The sequence below is a fragment of the Pezoporus flaviventris genome, unplaced genomic scaffold (genome assembly GCF_033815535.1).
Source record: "Pezoporus flaviventris isolate CSIRO_AGI_PZ_B2104156 unplaced genomic scaffold, CSIRO_AGI_Pfla_v1 ptg000223l, whole genome shotgun sequence".
Taxonomy (NCBI): domain Eukaryota; kingdom Metazoa; phylum Chordata; class Aves; order Psittaciformes; family Psittacidae; genus Pezoporus; species Pezoporus flaviventris.
The window spans coordinates 80945-98233 of NW_026892771.1; the positions used below are offsets into that span (position 1 = coordinate 80945).

At 49.8% G+C, this 17289-nt stretch overlaps 1 protein-coding gene across 3 annotated transcripts in view; it reads right to left on the minus strand.

The window, feature by feature from the left end:
* KANSL1 (KAT8 regulatory NSL complex subunit 1) overlaps positions 1–17289 on the minus strand; it is an 84907-nt gene that overhangs the window by 8465 nt on the left and 59153 nt on the right. For all 3 annotated transcript variants that reach the window (XM_061442265.1, XM_061442266.1, XM_061442264.1), the window contains exons 3-7: positions 14855–14996; positions 10264–10368; positions 5816–5931; positions 4173–4368; positions 1698–1863 (exon numbers count right to left, since the gene is read on the minus strand). In XM_061442265.1, coding sequence (XP_061298249.1) covers positions 1698–1863; positions 4173–4368; positions 5816–5931; positions 10264–10368; positions 14855–14996 — 725 coding nt within the window. The remainder of the gene's footprint in view (positions 1–1697; positions 1864–4172; positions 4369–5815; positions 5932–10263; positions 10369–14854; positions 14997–17289) is intronic.

Here is a 17289-nt window from a genome sequence, read left to right on the forward strand (position 1 = left end):
AGCACATGCTCCCTGCTCCCAGGCCAGGCTCCATCCGAGAACCTCACCCGCTCCTCCAGGAAGCCCCTGCCCATGGAGCAGTTCCCTGCCACGGTCAGTCCCCATAGCGAACCCTCACAGGCATGGGGACACCTCCGTGCTGCCTGGAAAGGCCAGGCACAGGAATTCCCAACCCTGCACACAGTGCCTGGCTGGATGCGTGCAGACAGAATCAACCCCATCCCCAAAACCCCAAAGCTTTTCATCTCCTACGGTCAGAACGGATCTATCACTGCGTGAGCTGCCTGCAGCTGACCCCAGGGAAACGGGAAGTGAATGTGGGATGAGAGAACTCAGCCTGGGTTAGTGCAAGGTGTCCCTGCCCACGGCAGGGGTTGGAACTGGATGAGCTTTAAGGTCCCTCCCAACCCAACCCATTCCATGATTCTATGGTTCTGATGTGCCTGGTGGCTACGCTGCAATACACACAACAGTCTTTTCTCAGCACTTCCTAGGATACCAGATTGAACTCTACGGACACAGAATTACAAGTGCTGTGAAATCAGGAAAGAAATTCCTGCTTTGGGAGTTCTGAGTGCTAAATTCCCGCAGTGTTCCTTACAGAGATGTGCCTTTGGGGTAGGGGGGAGGGATTCAGTTAATAATAATAGCACAAATTGACTATTTTAGTCTGTTTTAAATACAGTGCTGCTAGGAGATGCCAGATTAATTGTTCCCAGACACTCTGTGCATTTCCTGCTGTCACACCAAGTCTGTGCAAAGCTGGATTTTAACACAATCCCCCCCCATTAACCCTGTGTCTTAACCTGGACCAGCCACTTCACATCCCCACGAGGAGCCGGGACGCACACCCTCCTCCCAGCACCACCAGCTCTGTTCTACACCTTGAGCAGCCACATTCTCCTATCAAGGAAAGGAACTGCTGTGATTTACTCACTCTCCTGACAAAGGCACTGGCTCCTATCATTTGTGGTGCTTTGTTTTGTGACCAGAGGAAAAAGATGACAGATGGGCACCAATCTCATGCAAGCCAATAGTTTTTGGTCAAAGAACAGGCTTGCAGTTACTTTGGCAGCTTAGGAAGCAGGAGATTCTGGAAACTACTTATTTTCCCTTGGGAAAAGTCCCTAGACATGAAATGTGTGACTGCCCCACAGCCAAGGCTGGTTAATTATTCCTTGTAATGATGATTAACCCTGATACATAACAGGGAAACAAGTGTCTTAAAGGGAACATCCCTTCTTACTGTACCCTCTGAAGCATGAAAGTTCATTTACAACTCCTTACGAGGTCAAAAAGTGACTTAAACCAACCCACAAATAACTGTATACGGATGAATAAACTCTATAGAAGCAAACACGTCTCAAGGGGTTTACAGCGACAAAGACGCAGGTACTGGAACAGACTCCCAGGCACTTGGTTTCTCCAGGTCAGGTTCCTGTAACACGTGTCCATAGCAGAGCTGATGTCAGCTGGAATGATTTCCCAGGCCCTGCCCCTCCCAGTGTCTGCTGTAAATGCTCTACTCCTAAAAATACCTGCAGGTGAAGGCTCAAGGAAGACCTTAAAGCAGCTCCCAGTACCTTAAGGGGGGCCTGCAAGAAACCTGGAGAGGGGCTTTGGACAAGGGCCTGTAGGGACAGGACAAGGGGGAATGGCTTTAACCTGACAGAGGGGGGACTGAGATGAGCTCTTACCATCTGGGAATGACAGGACAGGATGAATACATGAGTCCAGCTGGGAGAGGCGCTCCAGCAAGGGGGCATCGTACTGGATTTCCAGAGTGGCTGCACTCCGAGTGCCACACAGAGCACATGAAGGGTTCACGTCACAGCTACATCGCACCAGGCTGTTACGATGGACCTGAGCAGGGGACAGAGAACAGCGTCAACGTATCAGAGGTCTAAGGGCTCTCTTGCCAAGTTCCATTTGAGAGCTCATGAAAAGCACCCTGAAGGCTGTTGGGGTTTCTTTTGTTGGGGTTTCTTTTAAATACTTTGTATAAAACCTGTTCATTTAGTCTGGACTCACTCTGCACAAACACAGCTGAGAACTGCTACTCACCAGCACAGGCAGCCCCACATCGACTCAACTGGCCTAAAAGTGTTTGATTTTATCTAGGTTGAAACCTCATCTATAAAAACCATGAGGCAGCAGAATTCAGTTGTCAGAGAGGGGGAATAAAAGCAAAGCCCTTTGAGTTCAGATGGGTCAGACAGATATCACTGTATGCCAAGCCATCTGCTGACACTTACAGGCACATCTTCAAGAACTGGAAAAGGGTGGGTTTTGAGCTTCGATTCACAGATTTATAGACTTCATACAGACATCATTTATATGAAACCAGTGTAGGCAGAGGCACAACGGGATGTAAATCCCATACAGAGACAGCAACCTACGATGCATCAAAGCGGAGCCTGCAGAAGTCTGTTCTGAGGCTAGCAATCCCCAAATAATTTCAATTAATGACATCAATGATGGAATAGGTATCTTTGATCCTTAGCAAGTAACACCAGCACTGGGAAGGGCTGGAAGCACCTTGAAGGGAAGAGCTAGATACCCACTCACGGTTACAATTAAGAGAAACAATCCAAAACAAATCAAGTATCATCTATGCCAAAAATCATGTATCACTGAGGGCAAATGCAACAAGTGGGCACTTCAGTGCTCAGTGAAGAGGAGGAAGGGGGAACTAAGCAGCAGTTGTGCCCAGAGGATCTGGTGGTTGCTCTGGATTAGACATGAGGGTGAATCAGCAGTGTTGTACCATCACTGAGAATTAACCGCCTGCAGGGCTTTATGAACAGGATGCTGTGCAAGACAGGAGGTAACCCTGCCCATCAGGGCCTCTAGGGACAGGCCAAGGGGAATGGCTTGAACCTGCCAGAGGGGACACTGAGATGAGCTCTCAGGCAGAAGCTCTTCCCTGTGAGGGTGCCGAGGCGCTGGCACAGGGTGCCCAGAGAAGCTGTGGCTGCCCCATCCCTGGCAGTGTTCAAGGCCAGGTTGGACACAGGGGCTTGGAGCAAGCTGCTCCAGTGGGAGGTGTCCCTGCCCGTGGCAGGGGGTGGAACCGAATGAACTTAATGTCCCTTCCAACCCAAACAAGTCTGGGATTCTGTGATACTCCCAGACAACTGGAGGAGTCCACAGAAATGCTCTGCTATCTGACACATCTTCTACCCTCTGGAACAGCTCTTCTGAAGCATCACTAATTACCAAATGTATCTGATGACTAGTGAAAATCTAACACAGAATTAACAGCTCCTTCTTCAAACACTGAGTGCGCGAGTCAGCATCACCTATGTGATAGTTCATAAACTTCCAAATCACTGAAGACCCTGCCAGCAGTCAGTGCAGAGCTCTACCAGGTGAGACTGCAAACGAGTCACCAGTTAAAGCCAACTCAGCTGAACAGGAACCTATTTTGCTCAGAAAAATCTTGCTTTCTGAGCTTCTCTTTATAACCCCAACACCTGCAGAGTGAAACCCCCCAAACCCTCGTGGTAAAGTTTGACTTGAAATGCTCTGACTCAAAGGTAAGTGGATTTTTGCCATTTCTGGTTCTGCAGTCATGAGAGCTGCATGCACAAAAAGGTCTTTACAGCTTCAATTTCTAACTCTCTATCCTCCAACTGACAGCTTATGGCATTCCTAAGAGAAATTAAAAAGAATGAAGCACGGCTTTTCCTCATGCAGGCAATAAACTGCATTGCCACCGAATTCTGCATAAGGGAGAGGAGTACAAAGTAAAAACCTGAATGAAAACAAAACCAGGAACAAGCACAGCATCGAGCAGCGGAAGCGAACACCATCACCCTGGCAGGCCTCTTGCGAGACTTCCCACGTATTCCAGGTCAGACAATTGCAGTTTTCCTTTGAGCAAGTAGCAGCGAGTTCCTGGGGCTGTGTTCGTTCCTGTGCTCACAGTTAAGGTTTCCTGACACTTGACCCTTCAGAACTTATTTCAGCTGCTCAGACTGGGTCATATTGAACTATCTGGCCTGATGTTCACCTCAGGCTGCTTGGTTTTAGAGAAGAAAACCCACGCCAGAGTTTCAGTTCCCAAACCAGGGGGATCTCTTCATGCAAAGAGCAAAAGCACGCTAGGCCAATGCATCAGAACGTCACCAGGCTCTTTGGTGTGCGTCCAAACCCCAACCAGCACTAACCTTTTTGGAGAGGGGCATGATGCTGCTCGGCCGAACGAGCCGCCGCTTCTTACAGCTCAGCACTGGGCGAGTGCGAGCTGCCACACACGTCCCATCCGAAGATGAAGAAATCATGTTGAGTCGTTGCTTTTTATGCAAGAGCTCCTCAGCTTCCTGGCCATCTCCCTGAGCATGTTCTGCCAGGCCAGGCTGAAGACTGCCCGAGAAGATAAAGAGAGCAAGAAAGACACTGTTATTCATTCAACCACCCCATGTCACCCAGCAGGACCAGCCAGGTTCACAGTTCAGATCTTAACAAATGCCCTAAGCTGGGTTTAAAGCATTGCAGGTTACAGCTTTTCTTAAGCCAACTCTCCTTTTTGCTTTGACTTCGGTCACTTTCCACACAGAACCTTTGACAAAATCCCTCTGGAAGTTCTGAACAAAAACCCAGCATTTAAAGCTGGACACAGGGCGAGACCAAAAGCCAGGACCTGAACAGCTTTAATCCTAGAACTCAGCCTCCCCCAGAATTACAGTTCAGGGCATCTTAAGACAATGGGTCCTGATGAGTTTAATGCCAGAGGCACAAGACAGAGAACGTACAATATTCTAGAACACTAAACCTTGATTCTGATGAATATTTGAGAACTACCCCTCTATCAGCTCTCAGCAGTGCAATGTTAACATTAACCTTTCTGCTTTACCTACAAAGTCCTTCCTTGTCCACACGCAGTCACCCCGCTGCACCATGGCATCACTAGCCCAGGCCACCTCCCAGACACCAGCACGGTGCCTCATCTGCAGAACCTTTTCATGTATATTTTACAAGTGTTTCATTTCTAAAAATGCAAAACATTAAAGCCCTGTGGTCTAAAGCTCTGCGGTTCAAAGGCTACGGGCATACAAAGGGCTCTGTCACAGCCTGCAGTGTTTCAGCTGTAGCAGAGAGTGAGTTGATCGGTGTTCTCTATGCTTGCACGCTGCACCATTGCAGCATCCCTCCCACCTTAAGGTACTCAGCAAGTGTGGTGGTACTGGTAAAGCTTCCCTAGCCACTATGAGGACTCTGAAGCACCGTGCATTCAAGGGTTTTCAAGTGCTGCAGCCCTGAAATCATCCTGTAGCACAGGAGAGTTTCTTTTACTTTACCTACTTAAAGACTTTCTCTTCAAAAGCAGCTTGGAGAAACATTATTCAGAAAGTCTTACTCCCAAATCAATGGGATGGGGACTCCTCAGGATCTCCAGAACATGGGCCAGTGCTTACAGATTCGTGTGCAAAATAACTGCAAGCAGGCTACTAGTACCTCCTAATCACACTATTTGCAAGTGTATGGACAATACCCATACAGGCAGAGTTTGGAACACGCTCACTGCACGGCTTCCCCCCAGAATGCATCAACCTGCAGGCTGGGTCATGCACACACAGCTCAGTTTAGTTCCATTTTCAGGAAAACAAGGCAGCAGAAAACCTCAAGAAAGTCACGTCCTCCAAAATGTTTCCAAGCATCATCTACCACCATACCAGAGGCCGTCTGTACCATTACCCATCAACCAGCATGTTACAGGCCAGTTTCCAGTGGGACTTTGTCAAGATCGTAACAATCAAACTCTTCCCATAATATGCAAGGAGCTTACGTGTTAATAACTCCATTAACTTACGTGTTAATAACTCCATTGACGGGTCTTGGTGCTCCACAGGGCTTGGCGGGGTGGGAATCAGGAGTATTTGCAGCAGAAATACCCAAGTTCTCCAAAGGCTGGGATCCAGAAACACCCTAAGGAAGGATGAGAAAGATCAGGAATTAATAAAAGCAGCTTCTTCAACTGCCACAACGTTCTTCTTACCAGTTTGTAGCTGAGGATTCTGCACTGGGTTTCCACACAGGACTTCAAAACAAGGGTTCAGAAGCCACTACGTGAATGGGAGATGGGAGATGCAAGGACTTCTTTCGGCGCAGCTCTGGCAAGAGGATGGTACAGGGCAGGGCTTTCAAGGATTTCAACTCCCCCCAGAGGCAAGCACTGAGGAGTATGAAAGGCCAAGGTCTTTAAGGAGATTTTAGCATCTTGTCCCAATAGTGCAAACAAGTTTATAAGCACCTGTAAACCTCACAGGCAGCTTCTGAAGCTTGATGTGTGCTGTAAGCCACGGCTGCAAGCTCCTGTCTAAGCACTCTGGGGGAAAACAGGAGGGGAGGGGGAGTGGAACTGACTTGCAAACCTGAATTTGCATTTTAACTACCTACCTGTGCAAACATGGTCCAAAGAGCGCTTTAAAAGTGTATTAAACGAGTATGCACATAAGCTGTGGGCTTGGGATATAAGGAGGCCAACTTTATAAAGTTAAAACTGCCCAATAAACACCTTTTTGACAGAGGGAAGAAGCGAAAACTAAGTTAAAGACAGAGCTCCCTGCTTTACTCTGCTGTGAGCAGCAGTTACTGCATGGCCACAGCACCAAATGGCTGCACAACTCCCACTGCAACTGGCCTCAACAGGGGGACTGTCAGTGCAGCCTCCAAGGACACGCGGGCTTTGTGCCTCCTGCAAGTGACATTCCTGTCCTCCACCCCAGCACGTGCCAGTGTGGTCCAACGTGTTCATGTCCCTGGCACTCATCCACCCCCCGTCTCATCTTTGAAGCCCCTTCTGTTTTCAGAGAGCTCCTTCTCCTCCTCCCCTGGCTTAAAGTCATTTCTTCTCATGCTACCTCCTCCCAGTGCCTCTCGAGCTGGGTTTCCCCTGCGCACACACAAGGGCAATGATGCAGTTCAAGTACTGCTAAAAAAGACAAAAGGGAAGGCCTGATTTCTCTCCATCAAGATGTTTCCACAGCCCCCTGCTTGCCACATACTCCATCTCCAAAGCATCGGTGCTGCACTGATTAACATCTTCCCTGCAGTCACTCCCCCACCCAAGGAACAACTACAATCAGGTGCTGGACTAACGGTTTCCAGCACAGCAGAGCCCTGACTCACCCAGGAAGAGCTATTTCTACCACCACAGACAACTTCTGCCTGCTGCCTGTTGCAGAAGCTTTACTGGGTTCCACACTGCTGCTACAGAAGGCAGCTCTCCCGGTGCAGGATCAGAGCCATGGGCAGCCAGGGCAGGGGTGAATCAGATCACACCAGGAGCATGAGGTGAGCCCAGGGCAGCTCCCTGCGAGGTGAAGCCAGAGCAGGAGCTGAAGGTTTTCCTGCTGGTTTCCAGAAGCTTGGCAAGGCTGAGCCTTCACATGACACCGCTGCCGGAGGCACCCCCGGTGCAGGAGGGCGGCTGCACATGACTCATGAGCTCTTCTCAACCAGGGCATTTATTTCCTCCTCCAGAAAGGGTCTTTAAGGAGGAACTTCCCTCTTCCCCAGGGCCTGTCTCCATGGTGGTTCAAGGCGGGAGTAGAGGGTGACCCCTCTGCTTCCTGCAGAGGAGCTGGACGGCATCAGTCCCAGGTCTCTTTATCAGAAGGAGCCCAGGCTCCCCTTATCACACTGAAGATGGGTGTTCCCTACCACTGCTCTGGCACGTGCAACGGGAAGGAGCAGGACTGCAAGAGCTGACATCTCCAGTGCTCTTGCATCACCACCTCCTGGACACACATCCCAGCTCTGTGTATTCCTCCAGGGCTGGTCCTGCATCCAGGCTGGCACCCAAGGAGCGGCCATCACACTAGGATCACACTGGTGCTCCAGACCGAGCTCTTCTCTGTGTTTTGGGAACAGCGGAGGTCTGGAAGTGCAGGTCTTTAGGATCCTTAGGACTCTTGGGAGGGGGTGTCTAAGATTCAGCTTTAGCACATCTGCTTGTAGAACATGAAACCAGCAGCTGCAGACTGCCAGGGGCTCTCACAGCAGGAAAGAAGCTGTCTGCTGGCAAGTCGTCATGGCCCAACACCAGGAATCATGGAAAGGTTTGGGTTGGAAGGGACCTTAAAGCTCATCCAGTTCCAAGCCCCTGCCATGGACACCTTCCACTAGATAAGTACTAAACTGTCTCACTGTTAGCTGCCCTCTGGCACATCAGTCTTCCCCCATCTTCCCAAAACCCCAAACAGGTTCAGATCTTCACCTATGACAAGACACAAACCCCTAACGCAGGGAAAAGCCTGACAGAAATACTCCACCGATATATTCTCTCATTTCCCAGTCAATGTTAAGTGCTCCCCTGGCTACTTGAGTGATGAATCCCTGTCAACAGCAGAGCTCTTTCTCCAGGGCTTTGTGTTATCCTTGTCTTCAGGCAAAAATACTTCTTCACATACTGAGCTTCCAGTTCCCAAGAGACATTCCCAGGTCTTCTCTGCAAGACCTTCCCTCCACTGATGATAGGATTAGCTCCTTCTAGGGATTATCAACCCCATCCCACATATCAAGCTGATGCCTGAGGACACGTATCCTGCATTAATGCCAGCCAAGGGAGGGACGCATGAGCAGATGAGAACCAAAGAGGAGCTGGAGACGGGACAGGATGGATTCCTCCCCTTACTCCATGCTGCAGATGTGTTTCTTACTCTGCAGCTGGGAGGGAAAGAGCAGGAGGAAAGGCCAAGGAAGCACGTCTAATTCCGAGCAGCCCAAAGAATGCCGCAGTGATAAGCACCTCTCCAGGAGAGGCCCAAGAGATCCCCTTCCAGTAAGTGTCCTGACGCAGCAGGAATGGTCTCTGGGCTAATCTCTGGCCTGGAGCAGCTCAAGGCTCTGACTCAACACCCCACCCTTCCCAGCAAGTCTAATTAAGCACAAGCCCTCCAGCAGCGGCTGTAGAAGCCTGGAGGTGCCTGCAGGCAGCATACCTATAGACATTATGCCTAAAACAACCTGAACCAGGACAAAGAGATGTTTTTTTAAGTATATGGCACTGTCTTTAACAAAGTCAGGAGGGACTTCAAGTGCTTTTGGGGTTAAAGCATGAGAATTTGGAGGGCACACAACAGACGGGCATCACTGCTCCAAACCAGCCCCTGTGTCATGCCAGTGGGTCAATCCCGATCCGTAGCAGCCCCGGGCATCCTGGCTCTCCAGCCTCTGCTGCTCCTCCAGTGTGGCTCCATTTTCATCTGGAGCACCATCTACTACGTCAGTCGTGAGCAAAACCTGGTCCTTGTACCCAGGTACACAGCAGAGTTTGGGGCTCAGCTAATTACAAACTCACATTCCAAACAGGCATCTGAGAGCCAGTGTCAAACAAGGAGACATCTGATTACAATCACTCCTAACAACCCCTTTGCGCTCTGATGTGAATAAAACATTTCACCCTATTTCATATTCTCATTCTGTAGGAGGAGAACCCTGACAAAGACATGCCAGGGATAGGAGAAAACCCTCCAAGGACAACTTTAGGGTCACTTCCAGGGAAATGCTGGACCCGGATCACTTACATTGAATATTGGCCCATGAAACTCAAGCAGGCCCCTTGCAGTGAAGCCGTTTCTTCCCATCAGGATGGAAAAGCAGGAGCTCTGCAGCTTGGCAGGCAGAGCTGAAGCCACGCAGGGACCACCCTTCTTTTGGTACTACAGCACCACCCCAAAATCCTCCACTTGAACACGCTGATGTGTCCCACAGGATCAAAAGTAATCACAGCCAGGATGAACAGAACCATCAAGCCTTTAGTCTGTGGCCTACATTTCTGCATTAAATAATAAATACCTGGCACTCTGCATAGCTTCCAGTGCATCTCACTGAAATCATTAGTTCCCTTTCCAAGGGGTGACACTCAGGCAGATATTAATAGCTGCATCTTCAGAAGCCTTTGCTAATTGTGCTGCTTGCAGTTTGAAGTACTTTTTTGCTAGAAGGAGAGGCTTCATTAAGATTTTTAAGCTTCACCAAATGCTAATGCGTATTACAAACGTACCCTGAGGAACTCTGCTCTAAAAGGTGTTTAAATCCTAACGTTTATTAACCCCCAAATAATGTGGGCAGATCAGCAGATCAGCAATTCCCACATGCAGTGACACAAGAGGTGCTTCTGCAGGAGGCCAGTCCCATGCTGGACACACAGTTCGAGCATCATTCTCCACCACAGCTTAAAGGTACAACCTTCCCTACCCCACATTCATGCAGGTGAAGTATCTGGTCTCGGTCACTTCTGGTGCTGGCACTTACCAGCCGGTCAACCCCAGGCTCCAGCTTAACTTCAGCACTAACGAGACGGGATGCATCATCTACTGCAGGATCAGGGGGTGATGCTTCACCCAGAACTATCAGCCCCTGGAAGAGAGGGAAGGGAACAGGAATTAACTGCAGGTCCTTCGGTCCCAGCAGGGAAACTGCTCATCCATCATCCTCAGGAACCACAACCGCTGCCCAGCCAGGCCTCCATTCCCACTGTGTTCCTCACATACGATGCCAAAACCAGTCTCCGACTGCCTGGATTTTCCTGACAATTAAACTGGACTCGGATGGGCAAGGACAGAAGCTGACTCCAGATCGCAAGCCTTCAGCCCGTTAACAGCAGACAGTGAGCTTCCTCTTGGGCAAAACTGCTGCCATCCCGCTGCCGTCCCACTTCCACCCCGCTTCCCACCCTTCCCGCATGGCAGGGGCTCAGCATGCTGCGTGCCAGCAAACCAGAGAGCATTCCAGAGAGCATTTTACTGGAGCGCTGAGCAGGAAGCGACTGCTTTCACAGTACAAAGTGGAACTCGCCACCAGAGCCAAGCAAACGGGTTTGAGTGGGTGCCAAAAATGATCAGTCAAACTTATTACTGCAAGCAGCTTTCTTTCAAAGAAGTGATATTCCCCAAATTCAGTAAGGAAAGAAAACCGTCGATAAACAAGCCTCTGCGATAAAGCACGCGGGACAAAGCACAGTGGCAGGAGCACTGCTTTATCAGCCTTAACATACGCTGTCCTGTTTGTTTGAAGTGGAGCTTACTCTAAAGGCAGGACTGGTTTCTCTCTGAATGACACAAAGTGAACCAAAATCATTGTAATGATGTATATTCTGAGCTCCAGTATCACAAAGCAGGGTAAAAGGTGCAAGGGATTAGGGATGGTGGAACCCACAGGCCAGGAATACAATCCAGGCCAAAGACAAGCCAGAACAAGCATGTGTTTGGTCAAACTATGGGCAGGGCTGCTCTGATTAGGAACAGGCTCAGTCATCCAAAACCAGTCCTGGAGGTTACCCAGTGTGGGACAAGAAAGTGAGCCTGGAAGGGAACCTGGACATGTTATGTGGAGAGAGGAGAGAGCTACAGGCAAAAAATCCACTGATTCCCCCCGCCATGGCACGTGGGCATGGCAGTGCCTCATAAGGCTCATCTTATGCCTTGACACAACCTATACAACAGATTCCAGAAGGACAATGGGAGCCCGCAGATCAGGGATGCTTTATCTGAGAACAGTTCATAAGCTAAATACAACCGCACGTGGCCCCTGAGCAGCAGCGAGGGAGCAGCCAACGCCTGGGACAAAGACGATGATTAAAAACTCAGAGTGCTCTGGCATCAGAAACAACCACAAGGAATTCTGCCCCAGTTTGAAGGAGCGGGATGAAGAGAGCTGCTCCATGCCTCAGGAAGGAGCAGGGATCCATTCTGCATACTATGGCATTTGTAAGTACGTCCCTTTAATGGGACTCTGAAGCGGAGGCTTAACGCAGCCTTCCCTGGGACACAAGTTTGGGTCTCATGCTCCCATCCAGAAGCTGCACTGCCCAAACCTCCCATGCCAGCCAGTTTTAAATCTCCCTTATTTAAATGCTTCTCAATAATAGAGAGGAATTAGAAGGGCAACATCAAATTCCCAGCTCCCTTTCAGGAAGGGGAAAGGAGCAGCAGCGGATCTGTATCATTCCAAGGTCACACAGTACTTGCGTTTCACTAGCATTCTCCAAAACAAAGGAAAAAGAGAGACTTCCTCCAATCTATGTGGGCAAGTTTGTGGCTTCTTTACTCCCCGTTTTTATCACCAATTACAGTATTAATGACAAGTCAATTGTACAGGTCTCAGAGGCAGATACAGAGACAGATCTCGGGTGTCTCAGTCCTGTAACAGTCAGCAGCTTCTGCCTAGGGACTAATGGGTGAGGAAGAGGAGTGACACATCAGAAAGAGATTGAGTGTCCTAAAGAGCCCTGCAGAGGGACAGCAGCATCTCTTATCATGCCCTAAGCCTGACATACCATTGGAGACACAGAAAGCTCATGTGAAAGCTGCAAATTCCTCCAGCAAGAGACTCCTCCTAACTCCTATCCCACCCTTCCCATCGCATGTTTCGCTTGCCTCAGCAGCCCCAACAGGAGCACGGCCCTTCCCATGGGACAGGCCACACGGATCACAGCAGCAGCTTAAGGGAACACAGTGAACCCGTCTCGGATGCTCTGGGAACAAGCCGAAGCTGGGTCTGTGGAGATGATGTGCAAAACAACCCCGTCTTGAAGGGGTTTTGGTCACTGCATTACAACCGAGCACACAATTCCTGAAGGAGCCCTTCATCTTAATTTACCTCTTATTCATCTAAGAGTGGAACTAGGAAGAGACACAGAATGAGAGGAAAAATGCTCTTTGTTCCTTCCAAACCCAGAGCTGCCCACACGCAGGGGTGCAGAGACTCTGCTTGGGGGACAGGGACCGGCACGTGCCACATCCCACCTCGTTGTGAGAAGAAACAAAACCACTTTATTACCTTTGTGGACATTCAGTCCCTTAAATTAACTGCAGATGCTCTTCACAACCAACCCAGAACCAAAGGCACAACAGCACATTACAGCTACCATTGAACACAGCCTCGCTGATGGGTTGTTTTCCTCGTGTCTCACCAGGCTCCAACTGAGCCGATCCCAATGTGCTGAAAACACAATTACTGCCGAGACACCCAGGCAGCAGTTTGTACCTTCAAAACAGGAGGTTATTTGTGACTGCCTGGTCCTTCTCCTGCTTTGAGTTACCAAGCAATGCATCTTGAAGGCTACACTGGGATGTGAACCTTCAAATAGCAAGGTAACTAACATTAAAAAAAGAGGAAAGCAGAAGAGAAAGAACAGAAAAGAAAGCTGAAATCCTGCAGCAGCTACACTTTAACTTCCTCATGGCCAAGCTGGAGTGAAGTTATAGTGATAGAAACAAGGCGTCACCAGATTCTTGGCATTATTGTCCTTGTACAATTTGAAGCCAAATCCATTCTAACCAGGCTCCTGTATTACTCATTTCTCTGGTCTCCTACATGTGTCCCAAGCTGCTCTTATGACTCTTACTCTGAGGCTTTTATTGATGAAAACAGAACGTTTCCCACCACCACCAAGACAACAACAGCTGGATGCAAGCAGTGATCTCCACGAGGTCTTGTCAGAGAGATGGGGTATTTGAGACTCGCTTTCTTACTCAGACAGAACAAACAGCCACTACCAGATCTTCACCATGTGAACTCTGCTGCTACTGGAAGTGCCAATGCTTTATCTAAAATTCATATAATGGGTTATCACAGCTGAGGCGTTTTGTTTTAGCAAATCAAGAGAGGTGACATCCTGTTTGCTGAAACCTCAGATGTACTTTTCATGCCTGACACCAGACCGTGATGTTCTCCTTTCAGACCCAGAGCCTGCAACCGCCGGTAAAACCATAGGGGATGCTTGTAGTCATGATGAGGCCCTTTCACGAGCCTGTGAAGTTGTCATCATGTGGTGAAAGCGCTGAATCTTCCACTTCATTAGATGAGTTTCCTCATTTCTTTCACTGTTTAATTTTAGCATATAAATGTTTAGCTATTTGGTACTTAGAAACCATCCTGCACGATCAGCTTTTTCAGACAGAAGGAAGAGGATCCCTTCTGAAACTGGTTCCTGAACTGGACACACAGCCCGCCTCCCAGAGGCCTTCTGCTCTAATCTGGGTTCTGTGTTGCATTCAGCTCTTCCACCTAGTCCCTCACAGCCCCCCCTCCCTCAAATAGCCTGTTTTTCTACATAGCTGTGGAGATGTCCCCTCTCCCTGCCCTGCCTGTGCTCTCTGCCCTCTGGAAGCCTCCCCGCCACCCCCAGAGCACCACCCATCTTGGGAAGAGCATTTGCTAGGCTCCGAATTCCTGAGGATCTCTAAGTTGATGCAATACCATGAGCCTTCTTGCCACAAACTCCAGACATTCCTCCCTCCAAGGTCTGACATTTAGACGTGCATGCCTGAACTAGTCTTGGTAACAATTCCTTCCTCATCCCCTCTCTGCTCTTCCCCATTCTCCTGCCATCTGAGACTAAGTCTGAAAAGAATAATTCCTTCCACAGAGAAAGGTCAGCACCTAGGAACAGTCTTTTTTATACTCCAGACTCAATTTTGAGCCTATGCTATGTGATTACATCTGAAACTAACTTCCCCCACAGTCCCCTCACTTCTCCAATAAGTCTCTTGTTAAGTTGTTCCTTATCCCCATCTTCAGCTATTCCCCAAAAGAAAGAATGGGAAGGCTTTGAAAAGAAATCAAACGAAGAGAAAGGCTCAAACCATGCAGGTAACAACAGTTCTGTTCAGTACCTAAAGGCTGACTTCAGAGTGAGGTATTGCTCTCCACGTTACTGTACTGAACCAGGGAAAAGAACCACACTCTGCCTGCACCAAACAGCACTGCAATCAGTCACAACTGTGCAGCATGTTTCGTGAGAGATGCAGGGGAGAAAGGATCAGCCTCTGCACAGGTGCCCTCACTGCATCAGAAGAGAGAGCCATTAGGAGGCAGGCAAAGCAAGACCCCCAGTGCTCACCTTACTGGCTCTGATCTGCTTGTAGATGTCCGTTTGCTGCCGGATCCGGTATTCCAGGTCCGAGACGTGGGCTTGGAGCCAATTCCAGCGACTGACGATGGCTGCACGGTCTGCTGCCCACCTCCACTCTGCCCTTCGCCTCCTGGGAAAACACAGAAGGGAAGGGGGGATTACGCTGAGTGTGATTTTAATTCCACAGTGCCCTTGCAGACCAACAGCTCCCACCTGAGTGCTGTGGCTGGTACCATGGAGCCACCGCTAACCATGCCCCACCAAACTGCAGACACGCTGCAAAAGCCAGTATTAAAACAACTTTTAGTACCTAGTGATGGGAGCCCTGCCTATGCAAGTGTTCAGATTGTATTCCATGCTTAACTGAAGCAGCAGCTCCAGTCCTACCTGGCCACATCTGCCAGACCCACTTTTCCAAGTCTTGGAGGAAAGAACCCATCTGTCCTCCCCCTTTCTGCAGACAGCCTCTTTAAAAAGAGACTTCTGCCATCTGAAGTCACAGAGTATGTCTGAGCACCAGCACGTTTTACATGGCACAAATATGCTTTAACTAGTGCGTGGACTATACACGCCGCGTCTCAGTCAGCTCTGTCGTGGTTTAAACCCACTCAGCCACGCAGTCTCCCCCTTGCTCCCCCTCTCCGCTCCCGGAGGGATGGGGAGGTGAATCCAAAGAATGTAACTCCCATGGGTTGAGATAACAGCAGTCCAGTAGCTAAGGTAGAACACAAATCACCGCTGCTACCACCAGTAATAACAATGATAAGGGAAACAACAAGGGGAGAGAATACAACCGCTCACCACTCGCCAACCGATACCCAGCCTGAACAAGCAGTGATCTAGCCCTTCCGGGTAACTGCCCTCAGTTCTACATCCTGGGCTTAACGTGCTGTGCTACGGAATACCTCTCTGGCTAGCTTGGGTCAGGTGTCCTGTCTCTGCTTCCTCCCGCCTTCCCCTCCTCCCTGGCAGAGCATGAGACTCACAAAGTCCTTGGCCAGAGTAAACATTACTGAGCGGCAACTAAAACCATCGGTGTTATCAGCGCTGTTCCCAGGCCGAAAGTCAAAACCACAGCACTGCACCAGCCCCTAAGAAGGAGAAAAATGACGGCTACTGCTGAACCCAGGACACTGTTACAAAACCCTTACTCTCTACTACCGCACTCCGGAGCGGAAAGGAACACAAAGATGGGAAGGAAAGTATGAGCCTACAGCTCTCATCTCCCACATTAAATGCCACAGTATCATGAAAACACACCCTAAGCATCCTGATTCTGGTAGACAAATATTAAGGCTACCCAGGAAGAGAGCAAACCACACCATGGTGCAGAAACAAAGCACCAGCAGGAAGCCCATGCACAAATCCAGTGCCCCTCCACAAAGCCTTTGCACATCTGGATGTTTGGAAATTAAGAAATCTTAAAATCCCAGACTGGTTTGTGTTGGAAGGGACCTTAAAGCTCATCCAGCTCCAACCCCTGCCACAGGCAGGGACACCTTCCACTGGAGCAGCTTGCTCCAAGCCCCTGTGTCCAACCTGGCCTTGAACACTGCCAGGGATGGGGCAGCCACAGCTTCTCTGGGCACCCTGTGCCAGCGCCTCAGCACCCTCACAGGGAAGAGCTTCTGCCTAAGAGCTCATCTCAGTCTCCCCTCGGGCAGGTTAAAGCCATTCCCCTTGGCCTGTCCCTACAGGCCCTTGTCCCAAGCCCCTCTCCAGGTTTCCTGCAGCCCCTTTAGGCACTGGAGCTGCTCTCAGGTCTCCCCTTCAGGAGCCTTCTCTTCTCCAGGCTGCCCCAGCCCAGCTCTCTCAGCCTGGCTCCAGAGCAGAGCTGCTCCAGCTCTCACAGCATCTCCAGGGCCTCCTCAGCACCCTCATAGTGCTTCAACCAAGCCTCTGTGTGCAAAGACCAAGTCACAGCTGTCCACAGAGCAGTGCTGCGTGGAATGTCCCTGCTGGACCTCCTGGCTGTGTGGGCACTGTCACTTCAGTGCTAATGGAGATGGGGCCAGATTTCCACCAAAACAGGGATGGCATCCGCTGCCTCCAGCCCTCGCAAAGCCCAGCTGCAAACCAATTCTAGGAGCTTAAGTCCTTCTCTTGGATTATTTCCCTGTGTAAAGTGCCTGCTCTATTCTGGTCAACACTGACCTTATGTTTGGTGGAAACTGTATTTATTGGAGATGGATGCCACAGCAAGGCCAGATCTTAATCCCCCATCAGTTACTCCGAGGATACAGTCAGCAGAGCTAGAGACAAAAGCCAGCCAAGGCAGTGACCATAGGGTTAATCTGGTTTACAATAGGCCAACACCAGCCCAGCATCATGCAGCTCTAACCCAGACCTCTGAACAGTCATGCTTTACTGTGTTCCAAGCAGGATAAAGCCTTGCAAAGTGCATGGCCCCTCCTCCCTGCAAT